This window comes from Desmodus rotundus, chromosome 5 (genome assembly GCF_022682495.2).
Source record: "Desmodus rotundus isolate HL8 chromosome 5, HLdesRot8A.1, whole genome shotgun sequence".
Classification (NCBI taxonomy): Eukaryota; Metazoa; Chordata; class Mammalia; order Chiroptera; family Phyllostomidae; genus Desmodus; species Desmodus rotundus.
This window is the reverse complement of record NC_071391.1, coordinates 90,267,907-90,291,448: the sequence shown is the minus strand read 5'-3', so window position 1 is coordinate 90,291,448 and position 23,542 is coordinate 90,267,907. Positions and strand designations below refer to the sequence as shown.

The window sequence follows — 23,542 nt, the reverse complement described above, 5'->3', positions numbered from 1 at the left end:
GGTGTAGGTCTGGGATCCCTCACTCCCAACGTATTCCTCCCAATTTTTATCCGCCACATGTGGATATGGGACTGCCCGTTCCATGTCTCTGCGTCTTCATGTCTGCACCTCTCCTAGCAAATCTTGATGAGTATGACTTCTTTAATTCCTTGGCTGTTGGACTTCCATACAGCTCAATTGTCTGACAATTCTGTGTGACAGCTCTTTTGTAGTTTATTGTAATTTTTGCTGAGGTTGCGCAAGGAGGCAAGCCGTGTTTACCTACGCCTCCATCTTGACTGGAAGTTGAAAATTTCAATATAATAGAAGAAAAGTTGGAAACATACGTTAATTGTCCAATGACAGAACTGACGTCATATACCATGGTGGTCCCGTTAAGATTATAATGGAGCTAAAAAAAACCCCTATCACCAACTAAAGTCATAGCCACCATAACATTGTAGTGCAATGTGTTATGTGTCTGTAGTGATGCTGGTGTAAACAAATCTACTGCGCTGCCAGTGACGTAAGAGTATACACACACAATTATAACTGTACGTAATACTTGCTAGTGATAATAAATGACTATATTAGTGGTTTACATATTTACTACACAATACTTTTTATTGCTAAAGTATACTCTTTTTACTTATAAAAAACGTTTGCTGTAAAACAGTATGCCTTCTCATGCCAGCAACAGCCTCATATATCTTGTGTTTACCATATGATCTTGAATGTACCATTTTCTTTTGTACTTGATTTAGTCTCATACTATTTTATAAATTTAATGTAGCCTAAGTGTACAGTGTTTATAGTCTACAGAAGTATACAGCAATGTCCTAGGCCTTTATGTTCATTCACCACTCATTCATTCAATGACTCACCAGAGCAACTTCCAGTCCTGCAAGCTCCATTCACGGTAATTGCCCCATATAGGTATACCATTTTTTATCTTTTATACTTTATTTTCCCTGTACCTTTTCTATGTTTAGACACACAAACACTTTAACTATTGTGTTACAGCTACCCAGTGTATTCAGTACAATAACATGCCATAAAGGTCTGTAACATAGGAGCAACAGACTACCATATTGCCTAGATGTATATAGGCTGTACCATCTAGGTTTGTGTAAGTACACTCTATAATGTTTGCACGAAAATGAAACAAGCAAACAATGCATTTCTCAGAAAAAAATCCCTGTTGTTATGTAGCCTGTGACTGTATGCCCATTTTCTGGGCATACAGAATGACTGTATGACATTCTACAGCCATTAAAGTGATGCAGAAGAATATTTAATAACAAAGAAAGATTATAAATGTGAAGGGGTAAAAGCAAATTGAATAGGTATTATTTTTACTCAAAATACTGTATGTGCATATACATATCTATATCTATGTAGAAATATGAAATACAAGGTAGTTCTACTCTTTTTCTGCTTATAGTTTCTACAGTTAAAACAATCTTATGATAGGAAAAATCCCAAATGTTAATTTTTAAAGCTTCCTCTCCAGAAAAGCAGCAATAACTACTTTAACCAACTTTTTAGTATCCTACCTGAAAGAGTCGTGTAAAGATGTCAAATTCGAAAACTGAAATATAATCATTGCAGGTCAGATCAATTGTGGATTTCAGGGCCATGGCCTCCAGCCCAGAACTGATCGGATGCACTTCATGAAGGGCCTGTCGGAAGCTCTTCCAAGGGACTACTGTCCTGGGATGAGGTGGGTGGGTAAGAAGGCACAGAGTGAGAAACAGGTAATTCTGGGCATTGCTATAATCAAGGAAAAGACAGCCACATGAAGCTCTCAATATCAATTTCAATGCTCTCAAAGAAGCTGAGCTATATTTTGGATTGAGAACAGAAAGGAAGTAAATGATGTATTTCTTAACTTCCTGGTGAGTAAATTAATAGAGAAGTCTTTTTCCACTGTTCTCTGGCAGAATATCACAAATTAATCTCATCTTTCTTCAGACACTTGTTCTAATAGAGAAGCATAGAAAGAGAGATGAGAGTACTCTTTTTCTACAATAAATGTGATCTATGGGCCAGTCCTTTACTAACTGAAAGCCTATGTATAAACTAATTTTTTAGAACCACATAAAACATTATGAGTTCTTTGGGGAACCCGCACCATCAAGGACTAGACAAGAGGAAATAGGCTTAAGGTATAGGAAGAAGAGAGTTATGATGCAGGTGAGGGAGAAATTACTGAACATAAGACTGATTAAACCCCAGATAAGGCTAGCAAGAGATATTATGGGATTTCTCTTTCGTAAGATCTTCAAAACAAATAAAGCCTTTGAAAAGCTAATGTAGTCCCTTGCCTGAAAATCAAGTAGTGTTTTGAACTCTTTTCTAATGTTGTTAAGTTAAAGGAACAAAGTTAAACTTATTCACCTCCTCTTCAACTAGGTTTTCCAAATTCCCAATTATTCTATTTTATATGTAAACCTAATTAAAAAAAAATAAAGGTGGCATTTAAAGAGACATGTTAGGATCTACATATTCAACTGAAAAATTATATTGTTTTCTATCTTTTTCATCTCTATGATTCAAAATTTCAGATACAGATGCCCTGGCAGTGTGGCTAAGTGGATTGAGTGCCAGCATATGAACCAAAAGATTGCCAGTTCAATTCCTAGTCAGGGCACATGCCTGGTTTGTGGGCTGGGTCCCCAGTTGGGGGCACGGGGGAGGCAACCGATGGATGGTGTCTCTCATACATCGATGTTTCTCTCCCTCTCTTTTTCCCTGCCTTCCCCTCTCTCTAAAAATAAATAAATAAAATCTTTAAAAATAAAAATATAAAAAAAATTTCAGATAAAGCTCTGCAGGTGGCTCAGTTAGTTGGAATGTTGTCCGGTGCACCAAAATGTTGCAGATTCGATCCCCTGTCAGGACATATACCTAAGATTGTGGGTTCAATCCCCAGTCAGGGCATGTATGGGATGTACTAATTAATTTCTCTCTCTCTCTCTTTCTCTCTCCCCCACCCCCCTTCTCTAATATCAATGAATATATCCTTAAGTGATATTTTAAAATTTTCAGATATGTAAGAACATTTATATTAATATGCATAAAAACATAAGCTTGACTCATGAAACTGTCTATAGAATTTACAACTTCTGTATTTCAAAAGACAACATAACAAAGTGAAAAGACAAGCCATAGACTAGGAGAATATATTTGTAATGTAACAAAGAATTAGTACCTTACGACATGAAAAAAACAATTCAATAGCAAAATGGAAAAGTCAGGAATAACAATAGGCAAGTCAGAAGAAGAATGCTGACTAGTCCTAAATGTGGAAAGATGTACCATCTCCCACCTCATTAGGAATATAAAGCAAAATATGGTATCAATTCCTATTACCAGTGTTAGCCAAATTGAAAAGCTACTGGAACTCATGTATTCTACTTATAGGAACATAAACTAGTACAACCACTTTGGAAAGCAATTTGGCAAAGCAGAATGCGAAACCCCCTGACTCAGCAATTCCTCTCCTAGGCATGTGAATAAGGAGAAACTCTTGCATATGAAGGCAAATAACAGTTTTGTTCACTGTAGCACTGCTTGCAATAGCAAATAATTTGAAATGTGAATGTCAATTAAAAGTATAGTGGATAGGGAGAGGAAGAGAAGACTGTTCAAAGAGCACAGGTTTCAGCTGAATATGCAAAGGCTTATTTCATTTTTTAAAAAAAGATTTTATTTATTTATTTTTAGAGAGAGGGGTGGGGAGGGAGAAAGAGCGGGAAACATGCACGTGTGGTTGCTTCTCATGCTCCCCCTACTGGGGACCTCATCCACAACCCAGGCGTGTACCCTGACTGGGAATCAAACCGGCAACCCTTTGGTTCACACCAAAATTGAGGCTGGTACTCAATCAACTGAGCCACACCAGCTAGGGCAGGCTTATTTCTTTAAAAAAAGAAAAAGGCAAAAAAGGAGTTTATGTTTATCAAATCTGAATAATATTTATAAACAGTCATTATTTTACTCTATATTTTCCCATGTTTTAAATTTCATTAATAAAAAACTAAACTCATCCCTGGCTGGTGTGGCTCAGTAGATTGAGTGCTGGCCTGCGAACCAGAGAGTCGCCAGTTCAATTCTCATGCCTGGGTTGTTCACCTTGGCATGTTCACCCTGGATCATGTTCACCCTGACTCAATCTTAGCAGTCCAGTCTCTGCTGAAGTTTTATCTCTTCAGAGCTGATCTAGAATAACTCCCTGCTCCCCAGCCCTTCCCGGTGACACCTCCCTGTACATTTACTTCATGACAACTACTAAGACTGGAATAAGCTTTATGCATTTTTGTTTATTTGTTACTGCCTAACACTTCTATTTTGCTTCCTACAGAACCCTCAGTTCCTAGAACAATTCTTAACAACTATTAAGTACTCGATATGTATGTTAAAAAAATCCCTCTAAATCTAAATTCCACTGGATCATCTGCCAGCCATCTACCTGCCTATCAATCAGTTCGCAATACTTAGGTGCAAAATTTTGTGCAGATGGGTGCAGTATGTCCCTACTGGGGGCATATGAGAAGCAACCACACATTGATGTTTCTCTCTCTTTCTCCCTCCCTTCCCCTCTCTCTAAAAATAAATAAATAAAATCTTTAAAAAAACAAACTTACAATATAAGCTTTAGTTCTTCATAATTCAAATTCATTATTTTGAGAACTTACTTTTCCCCAAAAGCTTTCCTCCAAAATTCTGCAGCATCTGCTTTAGTAATTCGAAATGTGTCTCCTTGAAAGAGTCCACTTGGAAAGATTCCTTTTAGTTCTGCCAGCATGTGGCTGAAGATCAGGGACAATTTGGTTAGGTTTCGCCTACAAATAATCATAAGTGCAATAATTAAATAAATACATAAAATTATTTTTGTCTTCAGTGTACTCGATTCACCAGGTATATAATATATGAACATTAAAATACATTTATAGAAACTCTCTTTGGCCCTGCCTGGATGCTCAGTTGGTTGGAGCATCATCCCATACACCAAGAAGTTGTAGGTTCAATCCCTGGTTGGGGTGCATATGGGAGGCCATCAATCGATGTTTCTCTTCTCTCCTTTCTCCCCTCTCTAAAATCAATGAAAACATATCATATCTTTGGGTGAGGATTTTTTTTAAATCATCTTCAAATATACTTTCAGGCCTATTACTATCAAAGATACATAAATGTAGGGAAGGAATGTGCTGTTGACAGTATTAATACAGTTTACCCTTGAACAACATGGGTTTAAACTGTGTGTGTTCACATATATGCGGACTTTTTTCAATAAATACATATAGGACAATAAATGTATTTTCTCTTCCTCATGATTTTAACATTTTCTTTTCTCTAGCTTTCTTTAAGAATACAGAATAAATGCATATAACATAAAACCTGTGTTAATCAAATGGTTTTAAAAAATATTTATCGATTTTAGAAAGAGAGAGGAAAGGAAAGGAGAGGAGAGAGAAACATTGATTTCCTGTTCCACTTATTTATGTATTCATTGGTTGATTCTTTTATGTGCCCTGATTGGGGATCAAACCTGCAACCTTGGCACATAAGGATGACACACTAACCAACTGAGCTACCTGGTCAGGGCTTGTGTTCATCAACTGCGTATGTTATCAGTAAGGCTTTCAACAGTAGGCTGTTAGTAGTTCAGTCTTGGGGCAAAGTCATATGTGGATTTTTGACTGGGGCGGGGAGGGATCCTAGGTACCTCTAACACCTACATTTTTCAAGGCTCAGCTATACTCTATGATATTCTTATCTTTGTTCAAAGGAGGGCTTTAGAAATTGTTTTTGCCCTAATATTATAAGAAAGATGTAAGTATAATGGCATAAAGGCTGCTGAATCCACTAGGTCATTTCCTATTCCCTCCATTCAAATAGATGCTGCATAGTAAATAAGCAAAAAGTTTTGACAGTAATACATTTTAAGGCTTTGAATCTTAAATTAATCAGACCCAATAACTCTGAGCATGAAGTAAAAATTTACTTTTGGGGGATGACATATAAGAGTATTCAACAAATTAAGTATAAGAACTTGTACACTGCTGTAACCATTCAGCTCAAAGAGAAAAGAAATGTTAGAAAAGCAAAATATTATTTCCCGCTTTGCTTAAGCTATTCTGGATAATAAAAATACTGTGTAACTCATACAAATTAAAACTATCAATAAAAAGGATTATTTAAATATCCAGACCTCACAAATATTTTCACTGAATCAGATTTTACAAAAACAATTCCTGCTCCTTTCCAAAAATGAAATGTTAATATCCAAACTATGTAAAAATTTCTACATAAGTGCATGTGCTACTACTCTACTTTAACAATTAGTTAACTTTATTCTAATAACCTCTATTTAATGGGTGTGATTATAAAGATGCCACACAGTATCAGTTTAACATACCAGATAATCTCTCTACTTTTAGGTAAGCCTTTTAAGGAGATTATCTTTGTCTTTAATGATACTGTCAAACAAAACAAGATATCAATGCTTTAGATATTATTATACACCAAAATAGCTACTGATTACACTTGCTTATTTTCCCTTGCCTCAATAATTAGTATTTGTGTACTCAAAAGCCTACTCTCGCCATACAAGTAGACTATAAAATATCAAGTAAATTCATGATCAAATTTGATTGACTGAAAAAATTATTTTTGGTATAGATTTTTCTTTTTTTTATGCTATACTGGAGAGTCACCATCAGTCCCACCTTTGTCTTTCCTGGATAAAATGCTGCACCAAAGTAACCAATTCTCTCTAACCTGACTTTTCTGCAAAATGCTGCTGAAATCTTTCAATTGAGAATGCCAACAAATCAACTTCAGTTTTTTGATATTTGTCTTCCTGTACTTGTTGCAAGTTATTTTCTTTCTAGCTTCCTATTTGTTTTCTGAAAGCACCTATAAAAATGATAAGTGTTGATATTCCTTGAAGATAGTCTTAAACTAATTTATATGCTAAATAGCTCAAATACAAGCACTTATGTAATGCCTAAATTCCACTGTTTTCCTCCTTGCACTTTGAGATCCTTCAATTATTGCTGATTAGGACTTTTACTATTTCAAAAAAAAAAAGATCAAGAATTATCACAGAGGAATTCTGAATCAGATAATTTGGTAGTAAATCTTCAAAGTACAAATTATTCCCAAAGACTTTACTTACTATTCCAGCAGGACACCAGACTACATGCACAGTGCACTGAGCCTCAATATTAATATAACATTCTGCCAAATGTTAATTCTTAAAAGATAGGCAGGCGAGAGTCCATGAATCCCTTAAGATACTCTCAACTGTCAGAACCTACTACATGTAAAAAACTATGCTAAACAGTAAGTTCATCAGAATAATGTATGATATGACAGAAAAAATGCATATCACCACTCTCAAATTACAACAGAGCTCTTTCTGGAAGAAACAGGTTTGAATGTTACTTCTTCCTTAAAACATCTTTCCTTGGTTTCTCCAATATTGCCCCTCCCTTGGTTCTACTTGCTTTTGTTCTTCTGTTGGCTTTTCTTCCTATTCTCTTAATAGAGCTATTTCCCAAGAATTTGCTATTTTCCTCTTTTTCCATTACCCTCTGACCCTTCCTTTGCAATCTCAAGTCTTTAAAAACTACTTTGCAAACAATTCCCAAATCTTAGGCCTTGGTAGCTTTCCATCTGCCTACTGCACTTCTCCATTCAAATGCTAGCCACCTCAAAGCAACATATTCAAAATTAATCTTCCTTTTCAAATCTACTCTTCCTTCATGTTCTATATTTCTATATTTAATGACAACAGCACCTTACTTTCCATAAGTTCAAAACCTTGGACCCATTTTGACTTCTTCCATTTTCCTTATTCTCTGTATCTGATTTATTTGTCCATTTGCTGACCATTTGTTGTCAATCCTACCTGAATCACATTATTATTCTAACATACACTCCTTGCCACCTTTACCTACCAATTCCTACAAACTTCAATCTCTTGCTATGGATGTCCAACCATACCACATATAACTGCCTTTTAAGGACGGGGAAGAAACAACTTCCACCACGCCAATGGGACAAAACCGAAATTCAGCTTCGATTTTAAGACTTTCCACTGACCTGGATCTAACCTACCTTTCTAACTAATTTCTTAGTTATCTACTAGTATATTGCAGAAAAATTGAATACCTTACCTTTTCTTATATGTACTACTACACATATTCACTTTCCTACCTCTGAGCTTCTGCTTATCTGTATCCCTAGTCAGAAATAAGACCCAGCTTAAATGTCATCTCTTAAGAGGTCAGCTAGAAGTAATAAATCTATAAAATATCCCCAGCATTTTCACTAAGGTTATCTTAGTCATCTGAATCCATCCTATACTATAGTTATATGTGTACACAGAGCTGAGTCCATTTTGGATCTATTTGTTTATTTGTAGTTATTTATATTTGTTTATATCCCTTGGGCATCTGGCATAATTTCCAGCCTTCATTATACCAGAAAACATCTGAATGCCTATTAGGTGCTAGGGATGGATACGACAATCAACAAAACAATGGTTCCTGTTATTACTCCATTTAAATCCCCATGGGAGAATATCAGGTGGTGGGGAAAAAGTGCTTTGAAGAAAAACAAGGTAGGGTGTGAGAGCAAGTCATGGAGGGGTGCCGTTTTAGAGGGTGGTCTTAGGAACTTCTCTAAGTGTTGATTTTTTTTTTAAGGCAAGTCTTAGGTAAAAAGACAGAAAGTGAGTCTTGGAATGCTTAGCCCTTATCAACATCTTTGACTCTTCAAATAGTTATCCAATGAGAACCTACTAGGTATCCAGCACTCTGCTGGACCAGAGATAAAATACATATATACAATAGACAGAAAGGTTTCTTAATTTGTGAAGTAAGCCACAAAAAAGGGAAAGTTACTACTGACCACAGGATATAATGGCACCAGGTACCCAAGAGCTCTTCAAAGTGCTGACTAAAATAGTTAATAAAAATCAATTGAAGACACTTTCTTACTCCAGAATGCATCCCCTCCAAAAGCCAGCTTACATTTCTTAAAACCAACAGAGATATGCATCATAAGCATCACTTTTCTTAGAAAAACATAAAGAATCTATAAAAGCCCATTGGTCAGAGCATTTTGTAACTGCTGAGCTGAAATTCTGTTCAATAACATTTTAAGGCCTTAGGCTTACTTATGGTTCAGTGGCTACAGTGGATAGTTCAGAGTTTAATCAGCAGTCTAAAATATACACTTAGAACAATAAGGCATAATGGATATTTGGGCTTATTACAGGGTAATCAATGCTTTTCAAAATTCTCTCAGCAGTTACTTCATTTCATACAATATGTTCTAACAATTCTCCAAAGTTCCACAAAGGAACACAACTGTTAAATGTTTCATAAATGCCCTGAAGAGAAAATACTTCTTTCCTAATTTCCAGTAGGACATAGTACAAGTTTTTCGTTAACTCAGTATTTGAGGGAGGTCATTTTTACTACCTTTAACTCTAACCATCTACCTACATCTAAGCAACTGCAAATTCTACTCTATAGCTTCCATCTTTCTCTTCTCTTCTCTCACAACTTCCCCATGATCAAATGCTGATTCTGTATGTTAGTGTCAATTTTTTTTAAGTTCAAGAATGGGGTCAGTTCTTTTCCCCTAACCTCTAAAAGGTCCTACTCTAAAAGTCAATATATCTTAGGCCTAAAGTAATGGCATACATTTTTCTGACTTAACTTCAGCTAATAAGGGACTAACACATGTCACCAACACATAAATATATTACAAATTAAATAAGCAATTATATAACTCCAGTTTTAGCTTCAGAACTAGAAAAATAAGTATCAATTGATAGGAATCACAATCACCATTTATATATATCAAGCAAGAAAGTTTTGGAAAGTACCCTTTATAAGAATAACAGATAAACTGAAAACTCAAATGATGCCAATCCATGTACTTACTACTATACGAAATACTGAAAAACAAGCTATCTTGTAACTCTTGGTCATAGAGTACTTTGCAGAGAAAGAGGAAATGATAAAAAGAACACAGTATGAAGAGATAAGTTAATTCTTAATATTAAAGTGTATTTATTCATTTTTAACACAAGTATTGACAGTAGTATCACTCTTTTTTTGTTGTTTTCATGAGAATCCCTGAGAAGTACAGTAACAGTTTTGAGAAGAAATGAGTATTAAGAGACTGAGGTCTTCTAGGAAAAAAAATAATGACCTATAATACATTAGTCCAAGCTATTCATAAAGATATTCTCACTTAGGGTTATTTTTTTTAACTCCATTTTGACAGAGATAAATTATATGATTGACAAGCATGCTTTTTAATTCCTTCTACAAAGGAGTACCAGAAAATATATACATATGATAGTAGTCAAGAGGACTAGAGATCTAAAATGTATTTCCTGATCTATTAACTTGTGTCCTCGGACAGTTATTTACCCTCTCTGGGAGTCTCCTGCCACAGAAGTAATATAAGGAAAATAGAGTTGGTTACTCTTAAAGATCTCTTCCTATGTATAAATATATATAAATTTATGCTATACCACCAATTTGAAATTGGAAAAGAAATCTTAACTGTTAGTTTAATTTCGTAAGAGGGTTGAAGAAGACACAAAAGAAAGACAGCTAGTGCCTATCCTTATACGACTGAGGGCTAGAAATTTTACCAAGTACTAATAATTTTTAAAAGCACATTTTTATTCCTGCCTGCAAAGAATTATAATATTATGGAATTTAAATAAACAGTTAGTTGTATGAACTGTATATAGAGCCTGAAAATTAATCTAATCTGATAAACTAAAACATTGTTATCTACTCTGACATTGGGATTGGCTAAATCCCAGAATATGTTAATTATTTTACTCAAAGAATTTTATAATTTCTGAAGACATCAAAAATCTCAAAAACATCAAAAATCTCAGCCACTTCAATATATTGCCTTGTTAAAATAGTTCAGAGAATCAAAAACATGTTTGATTTTTAAAAAGAGCAGAACTTTCCTTTTAGAAACAATTTAGTTAAAATCTAACTAAAATCTATAGAATCTAAGTGATAGGTATACAATTGTAAAGTTCTTTCAACTTTTCTGTATGACTGAAAAATTTCATAGTAAAACATTGGGGGGAAAACCCAAAAATTTGAGAATGAAGTCTATTTTAATATTTGTAGACCTAATGATCCTGTACTGCCCAGGGAGAAAATTTTCAAATGATTAACATTTTTAATACAATGATTAACAAACTATACAACATTATAGATGACATTTTGGAGTTGTAAAATATTCCTAAAATGAGGTCACAATATAACCCATTCTTTGCTAATCAGTCATGTTGTGGGCTGAAAAACTCATATATATGATAAATTAATTATACTGCTGAAAGGCGAAGTGATCAGTACTTTTAAGTATTTCAATTACTGTTACCATTTCAGTGATTAACTGTGCTGCTTTTCCTATTCATTAAACTAAAAACCTTATAGACAAACACTAGTGTCATCCAAAGAATGCTGAGTGAGAACATACTGAGATGACATTTGTAACTCAATAGCAGCATCCTCTGCTCACAGTAATGAGCTTTAAAAATAGACACAACAGGAACTTCTTTCAACAAAGCTCCAAAGGAAGTCAATGAAGTACTATTTAACTCTTTAAAGCTTAAACTGCTTTAAGACAAAAACCATCATCACCTTTACAAAAGGAATTCTAAGCCAATATACCTAAAAGAATCAATACCTCTTTTTATTAAATATATATTAAGTATACTTGATACTAGAGAGAGAAGATGGCGGCGAGATAGGTGGGAGCGGAGTCAACTACCTCTGCACCTGGGTAAAACACCTACCCACTCTACTGAGAAATAGAGTGAACAGCAAAAAGCAGCCCAGCGTTTATGAAGATAGGAGACCAAAGAATACACAGAACACTGAGAAAACAGAAGGTAAGGGGACTGCTTCAAGACAAAAAGTTCCCTGGGACCAACTCGGAGACCAGGGCGGCTGCAGCCCCAGGCCTGCCCGGGCGGGGCCTGCCACAGGACTCCTGGGAGAGACCCCGTTAACCGCCCCCTCCGCTGCCAAACAAGGCCTGAGAAACACTGTGAGAGACCAGGTTGCCTAAAGTCGCAGGGAGGGGGATAAGGACGAAGTGGAAAACCCAGGGAGACCGCAGGCGCTTGCCCAAGAGAGTTGAAAGTTAGGCTGCCTGTGATCCTGACCCAGACAGCCCCCCGCGGACCTGGAGAGGAGGGCTGTGTCAGAGGTCAGGCCCTTCCTTGTAAGGAGGGAGCCACAGGTTAGAGCAGAAGGATTTTTCCCAAAAAGAAAAAGACCCTCTGGGGCACTTTGGGGAATTCCCCTGCAGCAACAGCTCCAGTCTCCTATCCCCCCCACCACCTGTCGGGGGACTGTGGGCACCTCATTTCGGAGGGAGCTGAGACTACAGGCACCACCCGGGGCAGGGTGTCCAGCAACCGAGAGTGTGCCCAGCTAATGGGAGTGTCTGCACCTCATCTCGGAGGTAACTGAGACCACAGGAACCACGGAGAGTGAGAATCAAGGAAGGCTCTGCACACACACCCATAGCCCACAGAAAGCCTACCATAAAAAAAAGAGTGGGTAGAAGCTGGGAACACCAGGATTCCTCCTGGAAGAGGAAACCCACCAACACAGATATCAACAACAGATAACAACAGAAGAAGGTGAAGGAGGGAGTGGAAGTCACACTAACTCAACCCAGGACCTATCTGGAGATACAACTACATAGTGAGAACAAACAACTGAACAAGAGCAAGAGAAAAGCCTCAAAACCTTGTAAACACGGAAGAACCAGCTCCAACAAAACCTGCCCACACCTGCACAACAGAAGACAAGAGGTGGGGGACAGACTGACCCTCAGATAACCAGCTGGTGGGAAAGACCCACCAAAGAAAGACCCAACAAGAACCAAAAACCAAAGACATACACACAGCCAACAGAAACCACAGTCCAAGATCAGTAAGATCAGGAGATCAAGGAAACTGTACACAAAATCTCACAGGTATTCTACCACAGAAGTTCACACCAAAAACTCAGGGGGTCAGAACAGAGCAACTTAAGACGCAGAGGCTAACAGGAAGAATCTCACAAACAATGGGAAGACAAAGAAACAATCCCCAAATGAAAGGAAAGGGGGAAGTCTCAGAAACAATGATAAATGAAAAAGAGGCAAGTCAAATATCAGATTCTGAGTTCAAGGAATTGGTTATGAGGAAGCTTAATTGAGCTCACGCAGAATTACCAAAAACTACAGGGAAACTACAATGAACTCACTGCAAACTATATCAACATGAAAAAGGAAATAGAAACTATCAACAAAGGCCAAAAGGAAATGAAGAATACAATTTCTGAACTGAAGAACACAGTAGAAGGAATCAAAAGCAGGCTTGATGAAGCGGAGGACCGGATTGGCAAGCTGGCGGACAGAGTAGAAAAAAACACCCAGATGAGCAAGAAAAGGAAAAGAGGCTCAGAAAGAATGAAGAGGGGTGAAGGGAAATGCAGGACAACATGAAACGTAATAATATCCATATAATAGGGATACCAGAAGGAGGAGAGGAAGAGCAAGGGATAGAAAACCTGTTTGAAAAAGTAATGATGGAAAATTTCCCTAATTTGATGAGAGAAAAAGTCACACAAATCCAGGAAACACAGAGAGTCCCAATCAAGAGGAACCCAAAGAGGCCCACTGCAAGACACATCATAATTAAAATGGCAAAATTCCAAGAAAAAGAGAGGATCTTAAAGGCAGCAAAGGAAAAAAAGGAAGTAACATACAAGGGAGCCCCGATAAGGTTAGCAACTGACTTCGCAATGGAAACGCTCCAAGCCAGAAGAGAATGGCCAAAAATATTACAAGTAATGAGAACCAGAGGCCTGCAATCAAGGTTACTTTACCCAGCAAGGCTCTCAATCAAGATAGAAGGCCAAATAAGGAGTTTCCCAGACAAAAGAAGTCTAAAAGAATATACCTCCACCAGACCAGCTCTGCAAGAGATGCTAAAGGAGCTGCTGTAAGGAAAGGAAGGAAAAGAGAGAGAGAGAGAGGACACAGGTACAAAAAATCGGCAATGAATAAGTACCTATTAATAATAACCATAATGTAAATGGATTAAATGCTCCAATCAAAAGACATAGAATAGCTGAATGGATAAGAAAGCATGACCCACACATATGCTGCCTACAAGAGACCCACCTGAGGACAGAAGACCTACACAGACTGAAAGTGAAGGGCTAGAAACAAATATTCCAAGCTAATGGACAGGAAAAAAAAGCAGGGGTAGCGATACTCATATCAGATATCACAGACTTCAAAAAAGGGCCATAAAGACAGACCCAGATGGTCACTTCTAATACTGAAAGGAAGAATCCACCAAAACGACATAAATATTGTAAACATATATGCTCCCAACATAGGAGCCCCCAAATACATAAAGAAAATCTTGGAGGACTTCAAGAAAGATATTGACAGCAACACAATTATAGTAGGGGATTTTAATACCCCACTGTCAAAGATGGACAGATCTTCTAAACAAAATATCAACAAAGATATTGTGGCATTGAACAAGGCCTTGGAGGAAATGGACTTAACTGATATATATACAGCCTTCCATCCCAAAGAAGGAAAATACACATTCATTTCAAATGCACATGGAACATTTTCAAAGATAGACCACATGATAGGACACAAAGCAAGCCTCAACAAATTCAAGAAAATTGAAATTATATTAAGCATTTTCTCTGACCATAAGGGACTGAAACTAGAAACAAACCTCAAGGAAAAAACCCCAAAACACTCAAAAACATGGAGATTGAATAGTATGCTATTAAACAATGAATGGGTGAAAAATGAGATCAGAGAAGAAATCAGAAAGTTTCTGGAAACAAATGAAAATGAACTCACAACAATCCAAAACCTATGGGACACTGCAAAGGCAGTCCTGAGAGGGAAGTTTATAGTTATACAGGCCTACCTAAAAAGAATAGAAACAGCTGAAATAAACAACCTAACCTACACCTACAAGAACTCGAGGAACAACAACAAAGACAACCCAGAGCAAGTAGAAGGAAGGAAATAACCAAGATCAGAGCAGAATTAAATGACATAGAGACTAAAAGCACAATTGTAAGGATCAACGAATCCAGGAGCTGGTTCTTTGAAAAGATAAAATCGACAAGCCTTTAAGTAGGCTCATCAAGAAAAAAAGAGAGAGGAACCAAATAAACACAATCAGAAATGAAAGAGGAGACACTACAACTGATATCACCGAGATACAAAGGATTGTACGAAACTACTATGAAGAACTGTATGCCAGAAAATTTGAAAACCTAGATGAAATGGACACATTTCTAGAAAAATATAACCTTCCAAAACTCAATGAGGAAGAAGCACAAAGCCTGAACAGACCAGTAACACCTGATGAAATTGAAACAGCAATCAAAAAGCTTCCAACACACAAAAGCCCTGGACCAGACGGTTTCACAGGAGAATTCTACACAGCATTTAAGGGGGAGCTAACCCCCATCCTCCACAGATAATTTCAAAAAATTCAAGAAGATGGAAGACTCCCAAAGTTGTTTTACAAAGCCAAAGTCATCCTAATCCCAAAACCAGATAAAGACACAACAAAGAAAGAAAACTTCAGGCCAATATCACTGATGAACATAGATGCTAAAATCCTCAACAAAATATTGGCAAACCGCATCCAGCAATACATTAAAAAGATCATACACCATGAGCAAGTGGGATTCATCCCAGGGATGAAAGGATGGTACAATATTCGTAAATCAATAAACATAATACACCACATAAACAAAAGCAAAGACAAAAACCACTTGATCATAACAATACATGCAGAAAAAGCATTTGATAAGGTACAGCACCCATTTATGATGAAAACCCTCAACAAAGTGGGAATAGAGGGAGCATTCCTCAACATAATAAAGGCCATATATGAGAGACCTACAGCCAACATCATACTCAATGGACAAAAACTTAGAGCTTTCCCACTAAGATCAGGAACAAGACAAGGATGCCCTCTCTCACCACTCCTATTCAACATAGTACTGGAAGTCCTAGCCACAGCAATCAGACAAGAAAAAGCAATAAAGGGCTTCCAAATTGGAACGGAGGAAATGAAACTGTCACTGTTTGCAGACGACATGATAGTGTACATGGAAAATCCTATAGACTCCACCCAAAAACTACTTGACCTAATAAATGAATTTGGCAAAACAGCTGGATACAAAGTCAATACTGAGAAATCAAAGGCATTTCTGTATACCAACAATGAAACTGCAGAAACAGAAATCAGGAAAAATATCCCATTTGATATAGCAACAAGAAAAATCAAGTACCTAGGAATAAACCTAACCAAGGAGGTAAAAGACCTGTACTCAGAAAACTACACAACACTGAAGAAAGAAATGAAGGAAGACACAAACAAATGGAAGTGTGTACCATGCTGATGGATTGGAAGAATGAACATCATCAAAATGGCCATACTACCCAAAGCAATTTATAGATTCAATGCAATCCCTATTAGAGTACCCATGACATATTTCACAGATATAGAACAAACATTTCAGAAATTTATATGGAACCATAAACGACCCCGAATAGCTGCAGCAATTCTGAGAAAGAAGAACAAAGCAGGAGGGATCACAATACCTGATATCAAACTGTATTACAAGGCCACTGTAATCAAAACAGCCTGGTACTGGCATAAAAACAGGCACATAGACCAATGGAACAGAACAGAGAGCCCAGAAATAAACCCAAGTCTCTACAGTCAATTAATATTTGACAAAGGAGGCAGGAGCATAAATGGAGCAAAAATAGTCTCTTCAACAAATAGTGTTGGGAGAACTGGACAGCTACATGCAAAAAAATGAAACTCGATCACCAACTTACACCATACACAAAAATAAATTCAAGATGGATAAAAGACTTAAATATAAGTCGTAACACCATAAAAGTCCTAGAGGAAAACATTAGCAGGAAAATCTCAGTCATTCCGCACAGCAACATCCTCACAGACACATCCCCTAAAGCAAGGGACATAAAGGAAAGAATAAATAAATGGGACCTCATCAAAATAAAAAGCTTCTGCATGGCTAAAGAAAACAGCATTAAAATACAAAGAGAACCAACAGTATGGGAAAACATATTTGCCAATGATACCTCAGACAAGGGCCTGATCTCCAAAATATATAAAAATACTCAAACAACTCTACTCCAGGAAGACAAACAACCCAATTAAAAAATGGGCAAAGGACTTGAACACACACTTCTCCAAGGAAGACATACAGAGGGCCCAGAGACATATGAAAAGATGCTCAGCATCACTAGCCATCAGAGAGATGCAAATTAAAACCACAATGAGGTACCATCTCACACCAGTCAGAGTGGCCAACATAAACAAATCCACAAACAAATGTTGGAGAGGATGCGGAGAAAAGGGAACCCTAGTGCACTGTTGGTGGGAATGCAGACTGGTGAGGCCACTGTGGAAAACAGTATGGAATTTCCTCAGAAAACTAAAAATGGAACTGCCCTTTCACCCAGCAATTCTGCTGCTGGCATTATACCCTAAGAACCCTGAAACACCAATCCAAAAGAACCTATGCACCCCAATGTTCATAGCAGCACAATGGACAGTAGCCAAGTGCTGGCAGCAACCTAAGTGCCCATCAGCAAATGAGTGGATCCAAAAACTATGGTACATTTACACAATGGAATTCTACGCAGCAGAGATAAAGAAGGAGCTTATACCCTTTGAAATGGCATGGATGGAACTGGAGAGCATTATGCTAAGTGAAATAAGTCAGGCGGTGAGGGACAAATACCATATGATCTCACCTTTAACTGGAACACAATCAACAAAAGAAAAAAGCAAACAAAATATAACCAGAGACATTGAAATTAAGAACATTGTAACAATAGCCACAGGGGAGTGGGGAGGGGATAGTGGGGAGAGGGGTCTATAGGAGCTACTATAAAGAACACAAGGACAAAATCAATGGGGGAGGGTAGGGGTGGGGGAGGGAGGTGGGACTGGCTCAGGTGGGGTATAGGGAAGGGGAGAAAATGCAGACAATTGTAACTGAATAAAAATAAATAAATAAATTTTTTAAAAAAAAGTATACTTGATACTATACTCAAATATAGTATCCTGCTTTTGAGACTCCAAAGCTACATGGTAACAGATTACCACCACAGAACAATAATACCCAGAACATTTTCAGCTGTTTCACAGAATTCTAAAACTAAATCTAATTCCCCAAGGACATGTGAGGTCATCAACCCTATGAGAGTCTCCAACACTCCTCTCATCCTTCTACCAAATTAGTCTTAAGAGACTCAATCTCCTTATTTCCCCTGCACAAAAATCTTCAATGACTTCCTAATAACCACCAAAAAATTCAAATTGCTCAGTTTATAAGTCAAAACATTCACACTATGGTCCTGACTTACCTTCCTAAATATACACTGCTCAGTATTTCCCATCCTATCCTTTCCCATTGTATCTTGTCCAAACTGGCCAGGTGATGATGATGTTACAAAAATATATGCCTCTTTTCATTTCTAACAGTTAACACTAATAAGTTACTATGTATGAGATACTGACGTGGACATCGGGCCAGCAGTGTCCATGGCATTGTAGCTGAGGCGAGAGAAATTCACACGGACTATCGAGTCCTGTGAAGGAGAAGGGACAGCCCTGCCACTCTCTGAAGAGGACAGCTCCTTGACCCTTGCCTTGCCTTGCCTTAATTTGCATAGGAATACAGGGCATGTATGGAAAGCTCATCAATCACTGTCAGGCAGTAATAATCAAATAGGTAACATTCAAAGAACTCTGAGGGCTTATATGGAGCCAGGGTCAGACAGCTAAAGGACCATAAAACTTTGGGGAAACGAGTTCCATTTCATGCTGGAACCCTTATCATTTAAATTGAGGGTATTAGCAAAGCAGGTTTCACAGCATTTTATGCATTCTTTCTTAGGCCTGATCTCCCCCGGAACCTGCCCTTTCCAGCTCAGGGCCACATCCACCTCCAGGGTTGTTTCAGGCTTAGGTCCAGCAGGGGAAGGCAGCCAAGAGATTAGGAGACTTCTTGCAGACAGAATGAGGACTCAGGCCATATCAAAGCCAAGGGGTGAGGGCCCATCACCCCCTTTCTCCACAGCCCTCCAGGTCCTTCCCTGAGGGCCCCCCTCATGACCATGCTTGTCTTAGGCTGTCCCTCCCTTGAGGAATCTTACCCCTCATTGGCTAACCAGTCATGCACTGGGGGCCAGGCAGGGTGAAGTAAAGTGGGCAGAGGTGGTGCTCCTGCCAGGGAGATAAGCTTTGTCTCCTACTAGTGGCTTAGGGTCTCAAGGTCTCTCACTCAGCCTTAGCCATGGGGGGGTTAGTCTCTGAAACCAGGCAGGGCGGTTCCCAACAAGATACTTTGCTAAACTACACATATACTTCATTTAATTCTCCTTAATAATGCTGTGGAGGAGGAATCACTAATCATGTTTTACAAATAAGAAACAAAGACTTAGTGACATTAAACAACTTGCCCAAGGTCTTCAGAGCTAATGTAGTGGCAGAGTAGGTCTGATTCAAGTACCCAATCTCATTGGTATGATACACAGTTACCTCCTTTTCAATGACTATGGTTACTGAAATCCTGCCCATTCAAAGTTCATTGATATGGTATCTCCTTGGTGTGTGTTGGGGGAGGGGGAACAGGTTTGCCAGTTTTCATTTAATGTTACTCTCCAGCTTTGGACACCCTCCACCCCCTGCCAAATCGTATCTTCTTTCATTTTGCACCAGCTCCATCATGCTCTTCTTTGTATTAATTGTCTTATTCCCCAGTAAAAATGACAACTCTTTAAGGGAAGGGTCGGGGAAGGTATCTTACATACTTTATCCTCTGCAGTAGTGAGCACACTGCTTTGCACTTAATAAAATTTGTAGAAATGAATTATAAAATATAAATTTTTTTTTTGGAATTTTAGGTTTACAGAAAAGTTGCAAAGATAATATAGAGCACTCCCATATACCCCTCATTCAGTTTCAGTTTCCCTTAATATTATCATCTTGTATTACGTTGGTACATCTGTCAAAACTAAGATACCAACATCAGTATAGTCCTATTAACTAAACCCAGACTTTATTCAGATTTCACTATTTTTTCCATTAATGTCCTTATCTGTTCCAGGAGCCAACCCAGGATACCAAATTACATGAATTCATTATATCTCCTTAGTCTCCTCTGGTCTTAGTCTTCCCTTGTTTTCTATGACCTTGATCATTTTGAGGAGTACTGCTCAGGTATTTTTGTAGACCACCACCCAATTTGTGTTATTTTTTTTCCCCATATTTTGACTGGGTTATGAGTTTATAGAAGAATACCACAGAAGAGAAGTGGTCTCCTCATTCTATCATATCGGGGATACATAAAGTCCACACGACATCACTGGTGATATTAACCTTGACTACTCCCACAAGGCAGTATTTTCTAAGCTTCTCCACTGTGCAGTTACTACCAGAAAATATTTGCTTTTTCCCAGATATATTCCTTCTTTCCTAACTCATTTAAAAGAGACTACTTATATTAGAGTCAATATTTTTAAATGATTAATATGATACATTCTCATTAAAGCACAAACTATTGAGGCATAATAGTTCTAAATTAATACCTTTGGTTTTTAGTGTAGTCGGGGGAAAAAAGCTTTAAAACCATTGTGAACATTAAGCAAATGTTCACTAACCTACGTTAACCTTTGGAAATAGCATGCTTATTTCCTAAGGAGTTCAAGAATATAATCAGACTTGGTCAAGATGAAGGAGTAGGTAAAAATTGTACTCCCATCCTCCCACGACCACATCAAAATTACAACTACCAAACATCCATATAGAGAACTGTCTGAACAAACAGCTGAACAGAAGTCCTATAAGAATATACAGAAAAAGCTGCATGGAGACTGGTAGGAGGGGTGGAGATGCAGAATAGGCTGGTCTCACACCCACATATGGTGGCTAAAAATAAGGAGAGATATCTCAACTGTGAAGATCACCCCCCGAGGAGGGAGGGTGATTGGTTGTGAGGACTGGTTGTGACTATATATATATAGTGAAAGAGCTATTGTATAAGATTAACCCTATGGAGGAGGATTCACTTTAGTGGGGCTTTGGTGCCTGCCGAGTCTGCCCTTTGACTATGTCATTTGTGGAGCTGGTTGGGTAGTGCTCTGGTGTGGTCTGAAGCTGGCCATACGGTGTGTTGATTCTCGGCTTCTTGGGACTTGCAGGCCAGGTTAAGCCACTGCCTGTGCCCTGTCCAGGACCACTTGATATGAGCTACAAAGTGATCTGCAAATGGTTGCCATCTGTGCTGGGCTTGGAGGTGCCTGGAAGAGGCTAAGCTGTGAACTGATGCTAGCTGTTGCTGCTGTCCAGCTTGGGGCTGCTCAGCAAGAGGTATGGGGAATACCAAGGCAAGTGCTGTTGCTTGTTTGGAGTTTGTGAACCTTTGAGAGATTTTAGTAAAGTCTTCTGCATGATCCAAAACAGGCCATTTGTATAGAAAAGACACTGGAAATAACTTGGGTGGGGCAGGTGGAATAGCGTGAACCAGGTTGATAGAGATTCAGATATGGCGCTGGCCTTTGCCTACAGGCAGAGGTTCATCAAAGGAACAATGGCCTCTGCCAGCACTTCTGTCAGGGAGAAAGATGCCCCTCAGCTGTTCCTCTGATGCCAGACAATTCAATTTCTCCCTGTATGTCTCTGTCTCTTGGCACCTTTTGAGCTACTGCCCCAGTACAGGAGCTCAGAGAGAAATGAGTCTGAGTAAGTCCGTGTGCCTGACATTTAACAGGAATGCTTGGGACTCTAGGAGCCCTCCATCTCTCTCAGCTGCAGTCCCAGCTGGTTTTTACAGCCAGAAGTTATGGGGACTTTTCTTCCTGGAACTGACACCCTTTGCTGGTGGGCCTCGTGTGGGTCTGGGACCCCTCCCTCCTTGGGGGTGATCTTCACAGTTGAGATATCTCTCCTTATTTTTAGCCACCATATGTGGGTGTGAGACCAGCCTATTCTGCATCTCCACCCCTCCTACCAGTCTCCATGCAGCTTTTTCTGTATATTCTTATAGGACTTCTGTTCAGCTGTCTGTTCAGACAGTTCTCTATATGGATGTTTGGTAGTTGTAATTTTGATGTGGTCGTGGGAGGATGGGAGTACAATTTTTACCTACTCCTTCATCTTGACCAAGTCTGATTATATTCTTGAACTCCTTAGGAAATAAGCATGCTATTTCCAAAGGTTAACGTAGGTTAGTGAACATTTGCTTAATGTTCACAATGGTTTTAAAGCTTTTTTCCCCCGACTACACTAAAAACCAAAGGTATTAATTTAGAACTATTATGCCTCAATAGTTTGTGCTTTAATGAGAATGTATCATATTAATCATTTAAAAATATTGACTCTAATATAAGTAGTCTCTTTTAAATGAGTTAGGAAAGAAGGAATATATCTGGGAAAAAGCAAATATTTTCCGGTAGTAACTACACAGTGGAGAAGCTTAGAAGATCAGCATGAGGGCCAATCTCTCACACTAACGTGCCAATAACAACTGAGGCTCAACTATAACAGAAGGGCATACACAACCCACACAAGGGACACACCTGGAGTACCTGCCTCAGGTGACCAGTGAGACTGTACTACTAAGCCCCACACCACAGAACACCTACTACATGAGGCCACTCTACCAGGACTAGGAGACAAAGTGGCGCAACATAGAAACAAACACAGGGAGTAAGCCAAAATGAGGAGGCAAAGAAACATGTCCCAAGGGAAAGAACAGAACAAAACTTCAAAAAAAGAACAAAACAAATGGAGACAAGCAATCTACCAGATGCAGAGTTCAAAACACTGGTTATAAGGATCCTCAATAATCTCAGTGAGAACTTCAACAAAGATGAGAACATAAAAATGGAGATAGAAAACATTAAAGAAACAGAAATGAACAATACATAACTGAAATGAAGACACATTAAAGGGAGTCAACATAGAATAAATGAAGCAGAGGATGAAAGCAGCAATTTAAAAGATAAGGTAGAAAACACCTAATCAGAACAGCAAAAGGAAAAAAAAATCCAAAGAAATGAGGATAGTTTCAGGGGTCTCTGGGAAAACAACAAGCATACCATAATTCACATCATAGGGGTACCAAATTGAGAGAGAGTGCAAAGAACTGAAAATCTATTTTTTTAAAAATTACAATGGAAAACTTTTGTAACCTTGCAAAGGAAATAAGACATACAAGTCCAGGAAGCACAGAGAGTGCCATACAAGATGAACCCAAAGAGGCCCACACCAAGGCACATCATAATTAAAATGCCAAAGGTTAAAGACAAAGAGATAATCATAAAAGCAGCAAGAGAAAAGCAGTTAGTTACCTACAGGAGAACTCCCATAATATTGTTGGCTGATTTCTCAAAC

General features: G+C 38.2%; 1 protein-coding gene across 6 annotated transcripts in view; it reads right to left on the bottom strand.

The window, feature by feature from the left end:
- CBL (Cbl proto-oncogene) overlaps window positions 1-23,542 on the bottom strand; it is a 120,336-nt gene that overhangs the window by 37,421 nt on the left and 59,373 nt on the right. For 3 of the 6 annotated variants that reach the window (XM_053924887.2, XM_053924889.1, XM_045204080.2), the window contains 2 exons: window positions 4,680-4,826; window positions 1,536-1,692 (listed from right to left, as the gene is read on the bottom strand). The exons of 1 other annotated variant lie outside the window; for it this stretch is intronic. In XM_053924887.2, coding sequence (XP_053780862.1) covers window positions 1,536-1,692; window positions 4,680-4,826 — 304 coding nt within the window. The remainder of the gene's footprint in view (window positions 1-1,535; window positions 1,693-4,679; window positions 4,827-23,542) is intronic. 2 more of the 6 variants (XM_045204081.2, XM_053924888.1) reach the window with 2 other exon arrangements.